This window comes from Talpa europaea (assembly GCF_964194135.1).
Source record: "Talpa europaea genome assembly, chromosome: 2".
Taxonomy (NCBI): Eukaryota; Metazoa; Chordata; class Mammalia; order Eulipotyphla; family Talpidae; genus Talpa; species Talpa europaea.
The window spans coordinates 12592637-12605927 of NC_140068.1; the positions used below are offsets into that span (position 1 = coordinate 12592637).

The window sequence follows — 13291 nt, forward strand, 5'->3', positions numbered from 1 at the left end:
ATTCAAGACCCAATGGTGAGATGATGAAACTGAACCTGAAACTTCAGCCTCCACCGAGGTGACCAGATGACAACATCCTAGATTCGCTCTCTCGAATTCAAGAGTTGGTGAGTGACCATAAATTTCGAAGGGCAAAAAGAAAATATGGGACCTCCCCTGTGGCACAGCAGTTGAGCGCTGTGTTGTGAAGCTATCCGCAGCTTCTGCAGCACCGGTTTGATCCCCGACCACCGGGTGAGGGTCCCACAGGGTGCACAGACCTCTCCTGTCACCCGCTACTCCCCTCAGCAGTGTATTTCGTCAGTCTGCCTGCTCTGCTCTCCCCTCTGGCTCCGGTGAATTCTCTCACCCTCCCGTGCTTCTGACTGTACCCAATGCTTGTATAAATAAATAAATAAATTATAAAAGAAAAAAAAAAGAAAATATGGTGTTCTCATGGAGTTAGTCATTAAGAGGAAGGACTTCAAATGATGTTTTGTGACCACCAATACCTGCCCTTTTAAAGGGGAGCCTTCTGAGCATCTGACAAAACTCAGATCTCGTGGTGTGGATCTAAACCCATTTTGCTAAATGAGTAGTATTCTTACTTTTTGTATGACACTTGTACCCCAAAATTTACCTCATCTACAGTTTATAAATGGACACATCTGGAGGTAGGCATGAATAAAGGTGATTGAAATGAAAAAGATGAGGGAGAAATAAAAAAGTTCACTGGGTTGGGATTAAAAAAAGGATCCTTTGAACCCAGATGACAAATGGTGAGGAGTATGTTTTTCTGGCATGCTGTGGGTTAAACTGATGTTTATCAGACTAATAAAGGTACCATGTAACATACATAGAAAAAGGTAAAATTCTGGAAGGTAAAAAAAAAAAATGACTGTGGGGCCACCCCTGGTGGCGCAGGCCGTTGAGCACTGCACTGTGAACCTGTCTACAGCTTCTGCAGCACTGGTTCAATCCCGGCCAGCTGGCGAGGGTCCCACATGGCGCGGCAGACCTCTCCTTTCATGCCCGCTGCTCCCCCCAGCAGTGTATTTCTTCAGTCTGCCTGTTCTGCTCCCCACTCTGTCTCTAGTGAATCCTCTCACCCTCCCACGCATCTGGCCTGTACCCCGGTTCTTGTATAAAAATAAATAAATCTTTTAAAAAAATGACTGTGTTTCGACTTAAATGAGTGATCTTGAAATGCTTAAAAGCACGAACTCGCACTACACAAGCTTGGTCTGGAATCCTAAGTTCAATGCTTAGTGCATGACCTTCGACAGGTGATGCAGCCTTTCTAACATCTTGTTCCCTCATCTTGCATGAAAAATGATTAGCAGAGTGCTTGGCACAGGGGGAATGACAGACATCAGCGATGAATATGATTTTATCTTTCTTGAGCTGCTTAGATCAACTCTCCTTATCTATCTGATTAGAGAACCCAGCATATGTGAAATGACAATTTTACTACTTGTTGCCACCAGAATTTATCATGACGAGTGCCTGCTACTCATGTCAGGATTCACACCCCAGGTCAAGTACAGCAGGAAGTGGGAAGGTTGACCTTCCCAGGCCAGAGCCTCTGGGGTGGGCAGAGCCACTGACGCCGCAGAGGCCAGAGCATGGCAGACTTTCATCTGTGATCTTCTCTGACATCAGGACAACGTTTTTTCTTTGCTTTTTAGATAGTACAGGCCTTACTATAATTGCTTAGTTATACAGAAAAAAATATATATACCAGAATAGGGTGAAAGTCTCCTGAGATCTCACCGTCTGGAGAAAACATCATTTGTCTTTGCAGGCTCTTCTCTGTACACACAGATGTACATGCACAATTTTGTAAGAAGCTGGATCGCACATTACTTGCTTCCTGCCTGCTACTTCCTGTGCGTCTACTTCACCCACTAGAGAGACACAGGCTCACCCTTGGCAGGGCTGTAATCTTAAACCACTGCTTTCTGCACACACACACAAAGCAGTGGTAAAAAATGATGGTGGAAAGAAAATATTCACAACGGCCTTAAAATAATAGCTTAGCTCAAAAACTGAGGACAGCTACAAGGTTAAAGTGGATTTTACAAATACAAATTGGGGGTGTAGGGCTCTTTCTTCTGAAATCCTCAGGGAAGGCAGACCTGGGCTCTGTGTGCTGTGTGGCCCACACCCCATTCCCTAAATGGCTATTACTTGTGGAATGTGAAACTTGTGGGGCTGAACTTTTAATAAAATGAGAATCCGCCTGTCAACTTCAGTACATTTTCAGGCTTAAAAACCCTTCTTCAGTCTTGGCATCAAGAAGTTATTTTTGGGGCTAAACGAATGAGAAAGATATGGGTTTGGACTCATTCTTGCTTTCCCCCGCCAGGCTAGGGGTTCACTCCAGAGGCCACACATGTGAGTCCTTATCCTCTGGATGCCACCGTGTCCCTGGATACACCAGTGATTGGAGGGCGAAATCACTGAGGCCCCACCTCAGGGGACAGAGAAGGGATCTTTATCTGGAAATCTGACTCATCTCTTCTGGGATTCATTCCCACCCTGCCAGAAGTCATAAGCACACATTAAAAGATGTTAGCATACCAATATTATTCTTACCCACTTTTATATTCTTCTGAGTATGGCTACTGCTTAGAAAGTTTGAGTGTTTTGCTACACTACTCCCAGATAATGGAAACACATTTTGAAAGAATCTGTATTATATAAACGTCTGCTGGTTTAAAGAAATGACATTCACTACTGGAAACCTAGAACTAAAGTTCAGAAACTGGATTTACTCTGCATGTGGTTTAATATGAACTCTGCACCCAATCATTTTTGTATATATCAGGGAGCAATTATTAGGGATAGAAGAAAAGGGAGGGTAGAAGGCTGAAGTGTGGGTTGGGGGAGGGGAATTCACAGTCAGGGAAAGCCCTGGAGGGTATCAGAGGGGATAGGGGGAGAGAGCTCAGCAAACTCAGAATCCAAGCACCAAAGGTACAAGCAAAGAGGCAGGCAGGATGGCCACTTGGCCAGAGCAAGGCCCCCAGAGCAGACTAGAGGCGGGTTTATCAAGGATTGAGCTCGAGGCAAGTTTACATAAAGTGGGCCCACACCTTTTGTCAGGTAAAATCCCATTTATCACACCCAGAACTAAAGTTCTGTCCTAACACGCCATCAGGGAAGCAGATAATGATTTGCAGAGAAAGCCACCAACTTCCTCTTTCTTGCAGAGCAGAGGGGTGGGGACGCGCTCACTTGGCTCCCACTGGGGAGAGAAGCTAGTTAGTGGGGAAGAAACCCACAGCCCATCTGCACCTTCCTTCCCCACCCCACTCACTTTCCCTCCTGGAAGCTTATTAAGCAAAGAAAATATGTTTCGCTGCAAGAAAAGTGAGCAACCATCAATACACTGAAAAACAGCCTTTACATAACAAGCCACACAAATTTCTCGAGTCTATGAGCACTGGAAAGAACACAGAGAAATGGTTTTTCTGTTCATGACCTTTAGAGCAGTGGTTCTCAACTGTGATCCCCAGATCTGCAGCTTTACATCACTAGGGATCCCTAAAGAAATTCAGATTCTGAGGTCCCATGCAGGCCACAGAATCAGACTTCCAGGGGTCTGAGACAGCAATCTTTGTTTAAACAAGTCTCTTGGAATAACCAAGCTATAGTTTGAGAGACAAGCTAAAGTTGAAGGAGACTGGCCTAGCGGAATGAACTTTGGATGGGAGCCAGAGACTTAATTTAGAATCTAACTCAGGATACCAAGGTGCAATTCAGAGAAATTTAATGACTACTTGTGACATGCCTCTCCCCGTGCATCGAGGATAAGGAGATGATGTCAGGATATCAAGACGAGTGAGATATTGTTCATATTCTCAGAAATGTCTAATTCTGGGCCTCCCCTGGTGGCGCAGCAGTTGAGCACTGGCTGTGAAGCTGCCCACAGCCTCTGCAGCGCCGGTTCGATCCCCGGCCGCTGGCGAGGGTCCCACATGGCGCGCAGACCTCTCCTGCCGCCCACTGCTCCCCTCAGCAGTGTACTTCGGTCCTTCTGCCTGTTCTGCTCCCTGGTCTGGCTCTGGTGAATTCTCTCACTCTCCTGCACTTCTGACTGTACTCAGTGCTTGTATAAATAAATAAATAAATCTTAAAAAAAAAAAAAGAAATGTCTAATTCTCTATATTCTTCTGGGGCTATTTGTTGTTTTTGCTTTGATTCACATTTGTATTCTCACTGCCTGTAATACTGCAACACAAATATATGCAGTGGACCAGGCAGGACAGTCATTCATGACTGTCATAAATACTACTGTGCCATTCATCAATAATCTTAATGTTACTCCAGTCTAGTTACTATTATCCACCGTTTATTTAATGCTGATTGCATGCCAGGTGCTGAGTGTTGCCATATATCAGCTTACTCAATCCTTTTCGACATCCTGTATTGTGGGTAGTATTTTTAATCCCAATTTGCATATCAAAAAACTGAGACTTGAAACATTAATTAATTTATCTGGTAAAACAGTGGCAGAACCAGAGGTGAACCCAGAAACACCTTTCTTCAAAGCTCATGCTCTTAAATCTGGTAAGAGTTTTCAAAATCCAGAAACTCAAAAGCTGACTTTGCAGTAAATTTCCAGCCTGTAAGGTTAGCAGTTGGTTATCTTTTCAAGATGTACTTACATCTGCACTTTGCAGGCATCACCTTAAAAGTCAAAGACTACCTTTGAGAAGGTAGAGAGTGGTGGGGAACTACACTAATAGTTTCGCTGGGCTGTTGTGACCCTTAAAATTTAGGCCAAAACTGCTCACAGGAAGCACACAAGTAGGCAAGTAGGCCAGGGCGGAGAGGGTTGGTTCCAGAGGGTTGAGTCTTAGCTGGAGCGTCTTAAGTGAGGCAGGCCTGGGAGAAAGGGCAGAGGTGACTATAGCCCCAGAGCTCTAAGGCACAGGGAGGTCACATCACAGGTGAGTGCACATGCCAAGGCACGTGATGCAGCTACTAGAAGAAACTACCAAATATCTGATGCCAACCTAAGACTCCAAGGCCTGGGACAGCTAACACTACTGACAGTATAGCTGCTTCTCCCCTCAAAATTTTTCTCCCTCCACATGCTCTCTCTTTCTCCCCACTGTCAGTCCAGAATTACCTTGACAACTGCTAGCTGCTCTTTTCTTGTGACCAAATCAAGGTCAGGAAGGAATGTTTGGGTGGTTAAAGGCTGTAGGTACCAAGAAAAAGAAATTTCTATGACAAGCAAAGATCTTACCTTACTGGGAGGTGGCCCATGGTCATCCAAGTAAGTGGAATTTCCTAGGGTAAAAAAGAAAAAAAAAGTAAATGAATCAATCATTTTAAACCCTAAGTGGACTTAATACAAAGTCATTACAAATAAGCATCTGGACATACTTCTATTCAGATGACAGTGCCAAAGGGAAATCAGTATCAATCACCAATGTATGCGATTTTGTTGATACCACCACTCTTGGGTAATAATTTCAGCAGTTACAGACCTTTTAAAATATATTTTATGCAAATGCACACAGTTAGAAGCACACATATTCCTCACTCTGTATATGTTGAGTTAATTTAGACTAGAATTACCTGTAGGACTCACTTAAAACACAGATTCCCTGGCCCCCTGCTAGAGTATCTGATTCAGTAGCTCTGAGAATTTGCATTTCTACCAAGCTCCCAGGTAACGAGGCAGGTTCTGGAACTAAGCTTTGAGAGTTGCTGTTCTTTTTCTCCACTTTGCTTTGATTGTCAACTCCCCTTCATCTTTTCAGTCTAGCTTGCTTCCAAAGATTGCTTTGTCTTCCCTAATAACTATTTACCAGCAAGTGCATTTTCAGTGTGCATGGCTATTATTTCCTGATGAATAAGGACTCAGACAGGTTAGGAAGAGAACTAAAGACCATTGAGTTCTTAAAGTAGCAGGTAATCTGCTAAGTGTTTTACAGGTATTCATTTCATTCAGTCAAATATCAGAGGACTGTTACAATTACTCCCAATTCTAGAGAGAACAAAGGCTGGAAAATCCAGTCCTTTGCTCATGGTCACAGAGCTGGGAAACTGCAGACAAGCCAGGGGGGCTGGGGCGCCTGCTCCCCTGAAAGCCTGCCGAGAGGGTTGCTATCTCCAACTCTTGTGCCACCTGGGCTGCACCATCTCCCAACGTGATCATCCGCCAACAGGCTGACCACGCGAGGGAGCCAATGATGCAGTCAGCCTACCTGAAGGCTTCCTCAAAGGGTGATGTTTGCCAGTCTAGGGTACATCATCTTTGGCATAAGTGAAGACGACCAGACTTCCTAACAGAACAAAATCTAGAAAACACTGGAAACACAATGATACTCAGAGAGAACAGCAGCTGAGGTAAGCAGATCAAGGGCCTGGACGGAGTAGGTGAAAGGTGCTTTTTTAAGAAAGAGCAAAAGTGACATAAGAAATTGGAGAAAAAAAGGGGAAGCAGATCTTAAGCCAGGGACAATTTGAATAGGGACTTACCCAAACATAACAAGTAAGTGGTTTAGTGTATAGATTTTTCCACCCTGAGTCATAAGCTGCCGTTTTCCTGTTGTCTTCAGATTTATCACCCACTTGCTATCTACAACAATGGTGCCCTAACTGGCCACTTGTGTGGGGTGAAGGACTACAGGGTCCAAGGGATAACAGGGTCCAATTTTCTTGTGCAAGACCCTCAAGCACAAACATCTGGAGTGCTCATGATTGGGTTATTTCCAGGAACCTTTTCAATGTGAACATGACTGACAACTTGTTACATCTTAATTACTGTGCTGCACGCCCTTGGGAATGTGCATAATTATGTAGTGAGATCCATATCTCTCTCAAGGAAGAGGATATACACAAAAGAATTTAGAAAACAGCTGTCCAAGTTGAAAAAAATGCCTGGAACGATTCAACCATTACACAGCCAGTATAGCTGCAGAGGGCTCCCATCTGCCCATCCCCGGAAGGGTGTCACTCAGGAGGGATGCGAGAATCCCATACACTCCAAGGTTCTTCAGGAGTTGAAGAGCACTCACACAACCAAATGTGTCTAAAGTACTAAAAGTTTCCACAAGAACACCAGAGTTCTCAGAAGCTCCATAAAGGCATGATTTAAATAACTGACTGCTCCCTCAAACTCCAGACTTGATTACCACTGGCTCCCCCTCACCCCTATCTGGATATCTACAGGGCACTTCTCCAATCCAAACAGAACTCTTATTTGGTCCATGTCCACCCCAAAATTGTGGTCTTCCTGGTCTTTTTTACTCATCCCTTTCCCAGTGGGATCCAAAGTCCAAGAATCATCCTCGATCCATTTTGTTTTCCTTATCCTTTCTGTACCAGCCAGTCCCGAGTTCACCCTTCAAAATATTACTCAAGTATGATCATGTCTCATCAGCCTCTCTGAGCCATCCAGGAGAGAGCCTAAGGTGTCCTTCCATACTGATGGTTAATTTTCTCCCCTGACCAGACAAACACCACAGGTATCAGGGAGCCATATCAATCCACCTCCACAGCCCTTTGCTTAAAATGGTCAACTCCCTACATGGTCTAACACCTAAGTGGCCCAGGCTGCCTATCACCCACTCACCCCCATCCCCAGACACAGCCACAGCAGCCTCCTCTCTGTGGAACACACCACTTGCTGTCAGCTAGGGACCTTTTGAACTGGCTCTTCCCTCTGTTCAAAAAATTTTTCCTCATCCCTTTCATTCAGGCTTAGCTCAAATGTCCTTTTCTCCCTTTTTCCCTCTCTCCCCCCTTCTCTCCCTTACTGAAGATTTTACTCTTATCTGCAGAAAGAAAGGGCCATTTGTTTGGCCATTGATCCCACTGTCACCTTCACTGGCAGATCCCTGATCACCCATCCACGGACACGTCACTTGGTTCCTGGGAAGCAAGGCTATAAGTGCCTGGCACAGAGGGAACAGAGGTACAAAGGGAAAAGATGAGCCACTGGAATAAAATGCATTTCTTTAACTGGAGACAGCAATTTATTCTCCTAGGGTATAGCAGCATTATTATTTGGTCTCCAGATAGAGCTTTTTATTCTAGAATCTTACGCTTTCATAGAGCCAAGTAAACAAAACTGTCATAATTTTCAAAACAGAAGTTGGTAACTTGTTAGCTGAGATCAAAGAATGAACACTGCTATCAAATGAGCTTCCCTGAACAGGCCCACAGGCATCAAAGATGTCTCTTGCTGCTCTGTCTTGTCAAGGACTCAAGTCTCTTGGGCTGCTGGGCTTGGCACTAAAGGTGTGTGTTCAGTTAGAAAAGGCAGAAGTTGGCTGATGAAGGTTCTGGAGTCAGGACAGAGAACGAGAGCTGCCCTGCCACCTACCTCCATCACCCTGGGAACATCCACTTTCCACAATCCCATTTCTCATCCCAGGTCACAGCACCCTATGAGGCGGTGCCTCTTGTTTTTGGAGACTTAGCATTTCATTTCTTTCCAGTAAGTAACCCACATCTTTAGAGCTCTGATTTCAGCTTCCTTTTCATGACTCAAGACTTTCCTTGAGGAATCTAGTATCTTGGGAAGCTGGAAAAAGGAAAGCCATACATCCTGCATATTTTCACTCCTACCATTAGTCAAACTTTCAGAAAGGTCTGTCTCCACTCTGCCAAGAAATCACTAGCTCGAATGGCATGGAGCTAACCCCACACCAGAAAGTCAAGCTCAGGAGGAGGAGCAGTTAATGACCTGAAGCAACACTCTTGCCCTTGGGCCTCTATGCCTCTGGTCCGCATGGCGGTGGCAATGCTGGCTACATGGCTCTGCATGTGAGTCAAAATTTACAGAACTCTACACAAAAAGCAATAATAACAAAACACGGAGGTTTACTGGTTTAAAATATCCCCTTACTGAAGGCAAGTGGTCTCAGACTTTGCAACCAGCTAAATTACAATGCATTCTAAATCTCATCCTACCCATATTGCTCTTTATAATGGAGGCTCCCCAGGTCACTTGCAAATATAACATGAGAGATTACGTGTGAATGTGCACAGGTGTTAACTGCAAGTACCTGGGAGTTACAGCTTGTGTACTACTAAAGTATATTTGTACTGCCAGAGTCTTGGTAGGGCTGTATGCTCTCAGTGTCTGCCTATTTTACTTATCTTACAGACTGACTGCAGGAAAAATACCTTTCAGGAATTTAGAGGTCAGGATCTTCGACCTGGAATCTGAGGATTCCTGACTGATCATCACACCTGGGAGTCACCTGGCAGAAGTAGCATGCTGATCACACAGGAGCCATGTCTATGTCTTCTGTGCACAGAGCTGTGGGAGAGGAAACCGGATGTAACACAGGCTACCTCTCCTTTCATAACAGAGAATCCTCTAAGAAGTGTCTTCCACTCTGAAAAGTTGTTTCAACGCCTCAAAATTTTCCAGACACCTATTTGCAAAAATGAATTGACTTCATCGGTTTATTGTAAGGAGTACAGTGGAAAAATTTTGGTCTATGAAAAATGCTTAGAACAATGCCTGTTCATAGACACACCTGGCACGTTCACTAGCAGGCACAGACCCTCCCTCACTGCCTCTCCATCTTCCCTCTCAGCAGCTTTCAACCCCCACTGCACATTCCGCTCGCCTGCCATGATTTTAAGAAATGTTGACACTGAGCCTCAGCCTTAGTTGTTCTCATTTAATTATTCTAGAACAAGTCATTTGGCATTTTTATTTCCTAAAGTTCTTCAGGTAATTCGAATGCCTAGCTTTGGTTGGGAACCACTGGGCTACAAAATACAAATCAATACACTTCATAATATTGGCTAAGTCTCTTTTTCCAGAAGGAAAAAACATATGTTGTTCATGCTGATCTTAATCACAGGCTACCTCCATCATTTCTGGTGAGAGTTTGTGTGAACAAGTGTTTCATGCTGATAGGGTGCTGGTGGTCATAGAATTCCCCCTGGGAGGAGGCCAGGCAGGTGGTTCTGGCCCTGGCACCTGCTGAGGGGGCCAGGCTGGCTTACAGGGTGCCTTCTAGGGCTGGCACAGGGCACCTCCAAGCACAGAGCTTACCCTTTAAACCACAAGGCTTACTCAAACCTTTGTTGGGACTCCACAAATCTTTTTAAGAATAATTTTCAGAGTTTATGGTTTCAGAATTTATTTGCTCCTGCAGATGAGGCTTGGTGTGTACTTCTGTTGAACTTCTTGCTTCATGGTAAAAAAGAGCAATTAAAGCATAATTCTCCATTTGCTAAGTCTTCTTGGGCCCCACTCAGCCTAAAGAAGCAGGGGTAATCCACCTGTCTGGAGATACTCACATGTGATCCATACGCACACACTGTTAAGGGTCCACAAAGACCTGGCAGGAAGAAGCCTGTAGGAAATCTGAAGCAATGACACTGTCTGGTCCTTAGTCCAGTGAATCACCCTGTCTTCTGAGACTGGGGTCCAGGAATGGAGCAGAGTGGGGGAAGCTGGTCAACACAGAGGAGCCTACTGGCCTGCCCATGTGAATCCAACAGAGACCAACACAACCAGATAAAGAAGAAAGTACTAGAGACACTGACATGAAGAAGGATTCCTGAATAGAACCATCAGGGTACCTCATATTTTCAATAGCAACCGTAGTTCTTCTGTGAGGAGAGTGGAAGGAGCCCCAGGGGAGTCGAGTAATGGAGTCAGGAAGATAGTGCTAATACAAGTGGCTGTCACAGGCAGCCCAGGGGTCAAGAGGGAACACTGTGGGCTCCAGGACAAAAAGACCTGGGTTCAAATGTCGGTGCTACCCCTTACTAGTCGAGCAAGCTTGGAAGTATTATTTAATTTCCCTGAGGCTTAATGCTCCCATTTGCAAATTGACATTAATACTAAATAGCAGCTAAGCAATGGAGTTGTCATGAAAATGAAACAAAAGACAAGTAAAGGGCTTAGCACCCTGCCTGCCTGGCTCCTAGTAAGAACTGGGGAAAGGGCAGTGACCTCCTATTACCTGACATTGTATTTACATACACTTTTATTATTTTATTTATTACTGAAGAAATCAAAGATGATCCTAAGGCCAGGGGAATAGCGTACAATATTAAGGATGAATATTAATATAAAATAATTAATGTATAATAATTAGCATAATATAAAATAATTAATATAAAATAATTCTACATTTCCTATTACCTTCTAAGACTGTCTCTGATATGTCTTGAAAAATACACACTTCCCCCCACCAATGGTTTGAAATACCTTCAGCGTCGTGCAAATGAACTTACAGAACCTTCAGGGGATGTGATTTATTCTTGACTTTTAAGTTTTGCATTAGCAGACCTATTTTTGTCTAAATTGGTCCCTGAAGAGTAAAAATGTTTTAATTCTAATTCCTCTTATAGAAATCATAATCTGCATTAGTGTCAATGTCAGAAAAGCCGCCTCTACACTGTCAGCTTCGATCAAACACCAACAATTCTCTCCAGCCTCTTTTCTATGGACCCTTTTAAATTCATAACCAGGGCCTCCCCGGTGGCGCAGCGGTTGAGCGCTGGGTTGGGAAGCTGCCCGCAGCCTCTGCAGCGCTGGTTTGATCCCCGGCTGCTCCCCGGCCACCGGAGGAGGGTCCCGCATGGCGCGCAGACCTCTCCTGCCGCCCGCTGCTCCCCTCAGCAGTGTACTTCGGTCCTTCTGCCTGCTCTGCTCCCTGCTCTGGCTCTGGTGAATTCTCTCACCCTCCTGCACTTCTGACTGTACCCAGTGCTTGTATAAATAAAATAAATAAATCTTAAAAAAAAGTATTATTATTTAAATGCTTAAAAAAATAAAATCATAACCATAAGCAACTGAAATCCTTTCTCTTTTTTTTTTTAATTCAGCAGCAGCCATTTGACACAGGCTTCTGGTTACCTACACCCTCCAAGGGCTGCCTCTCCCCAGGAGCTCCAGCCTCCGATAAGACCCTGCTAATCAAGGAGACACTGTTGAAGGCACCGCTGCAGCCCCAGTTTTGTCCTTGCCAAAAAATTATGCTAATGCCACACTTTCTACCCTTAACCATGGGCTCCATTTCTCTAAGAGGCAGCTGTCAGCACACACCAGCCGTGCTTAACAATGAGGAGTTTGTGTGCTGAGTAAACGTCTCCAGGAGCTCCATTTCTTATAATTAACACAACCCTAAAGACACCGTCAGGGAGAAAAATTGCTTGCACAGCCTTATTTAAAACTTTAATAAAATTATTTTCCACCAAATTAAAACTAATGGCTTTATGGACTATCAATACTTAAATATTTTTACAAAAATAGCTTTAAAAAAATCTTGACTGTTCACCCAACCAGTGTGAACACAGCCTTTCGACCCCAAATGATAAAAATGAACATTCCAGATACTGAAAATAAAATCCAAATGAAACTATTATCCATTAAGATTTAGAAAGTGGTTCCCATTTCTAAAAATGTTTAAAGCAAATTAAAATTGGTTTCTTTGTATTTCAAGCTCAAAAACACTGCCTTGTTTCATAATACAGATTTTTTCCATTAAATCTAGATAGACATTTTAAGATGTCAACAGTGCAGTTGTAGAAGGAAATGACTTTGAAGTGAAATGATTGGTGTACTACAGTTATAATAACAACCTAAATATAAATATGAATTATGGTCAAATTAGCTTAGAATTCCTCATAATCATATTACATGATCTGATGCAGGTAGGCATGAAATAGCAAAGAGAGATGGAATCACCTGGGTGTCTGTTTCATAACATTAGGTTCCTCCTGAAGTAATCACCACAGTCATCTAACCCTGACAGTGTAACTCTAATAGCTATGACAGAGCAGCCCCAGCCCTCCAAACCCCGTGATGCCAGCCAGCAGCCAGGAAAGTTCTCTTCTATCGGGACCAAGCCAGGGGGCCACCAGGAAGACTGACTCTTCCCAGCATATTCATGCATGCAACACAACAAGTACAGAGGAAGACAGATGGGCTGGATGGAGACCATAAAGAATCTGCTCTGCCTTTTGGCTTTGGCTCAGAGGCCAAGATTCAACTTTCTTCAGTCGACACGAATCTGGATTCATCCGACACCAGCTGGCTAAGTTCAATCCCAATGAAGTCAAAATCGTGTAACTGAGGTGCCATGTCTTCCCACAAAGTCTGGTGAGAAAGGCAAGACACAGCAGTGTTCTGCCTTGACAGGCAAGGAAACTGAGGTTGAGGCCCCACGGCTGACAGGGGGAAGAGCTGCACGTGGACTTGGGGTTCACACTACCTGAGAATTCTTTGATGGCAGAACAGTGGGCAAGTGGGAAAGGTTCTTGAATACCCCAAACCCCTATGAATACTCCCATGAGCCTGGAGGAAGCT

General features: G+C 44.2%; 1 protein-coding gene across 1 annotated transcript in view; it reads right to left on the bottom strand.

Annotated features, from left to right (window-relative positions):
• Positions 1-13291, bottom strand: part of UST (uronyl 2-sulfotransferase) — a gene marked incomplete at its 3' end in the record, with an annotated part of 262702 nt that overhangs the window by 150574 nt on the left and 98837 nt on the right. Inside the window, exon 2 of the mRNA XM_084228839.1 lies at positions 5240-5283. Within this exon, the coding sequence (XP_084084965.1) occupies positions 5240-5283 (44 nt within the window). The remainder of the gene's footprint in view (positions 1-5239; positions 5284-13291) is intronic.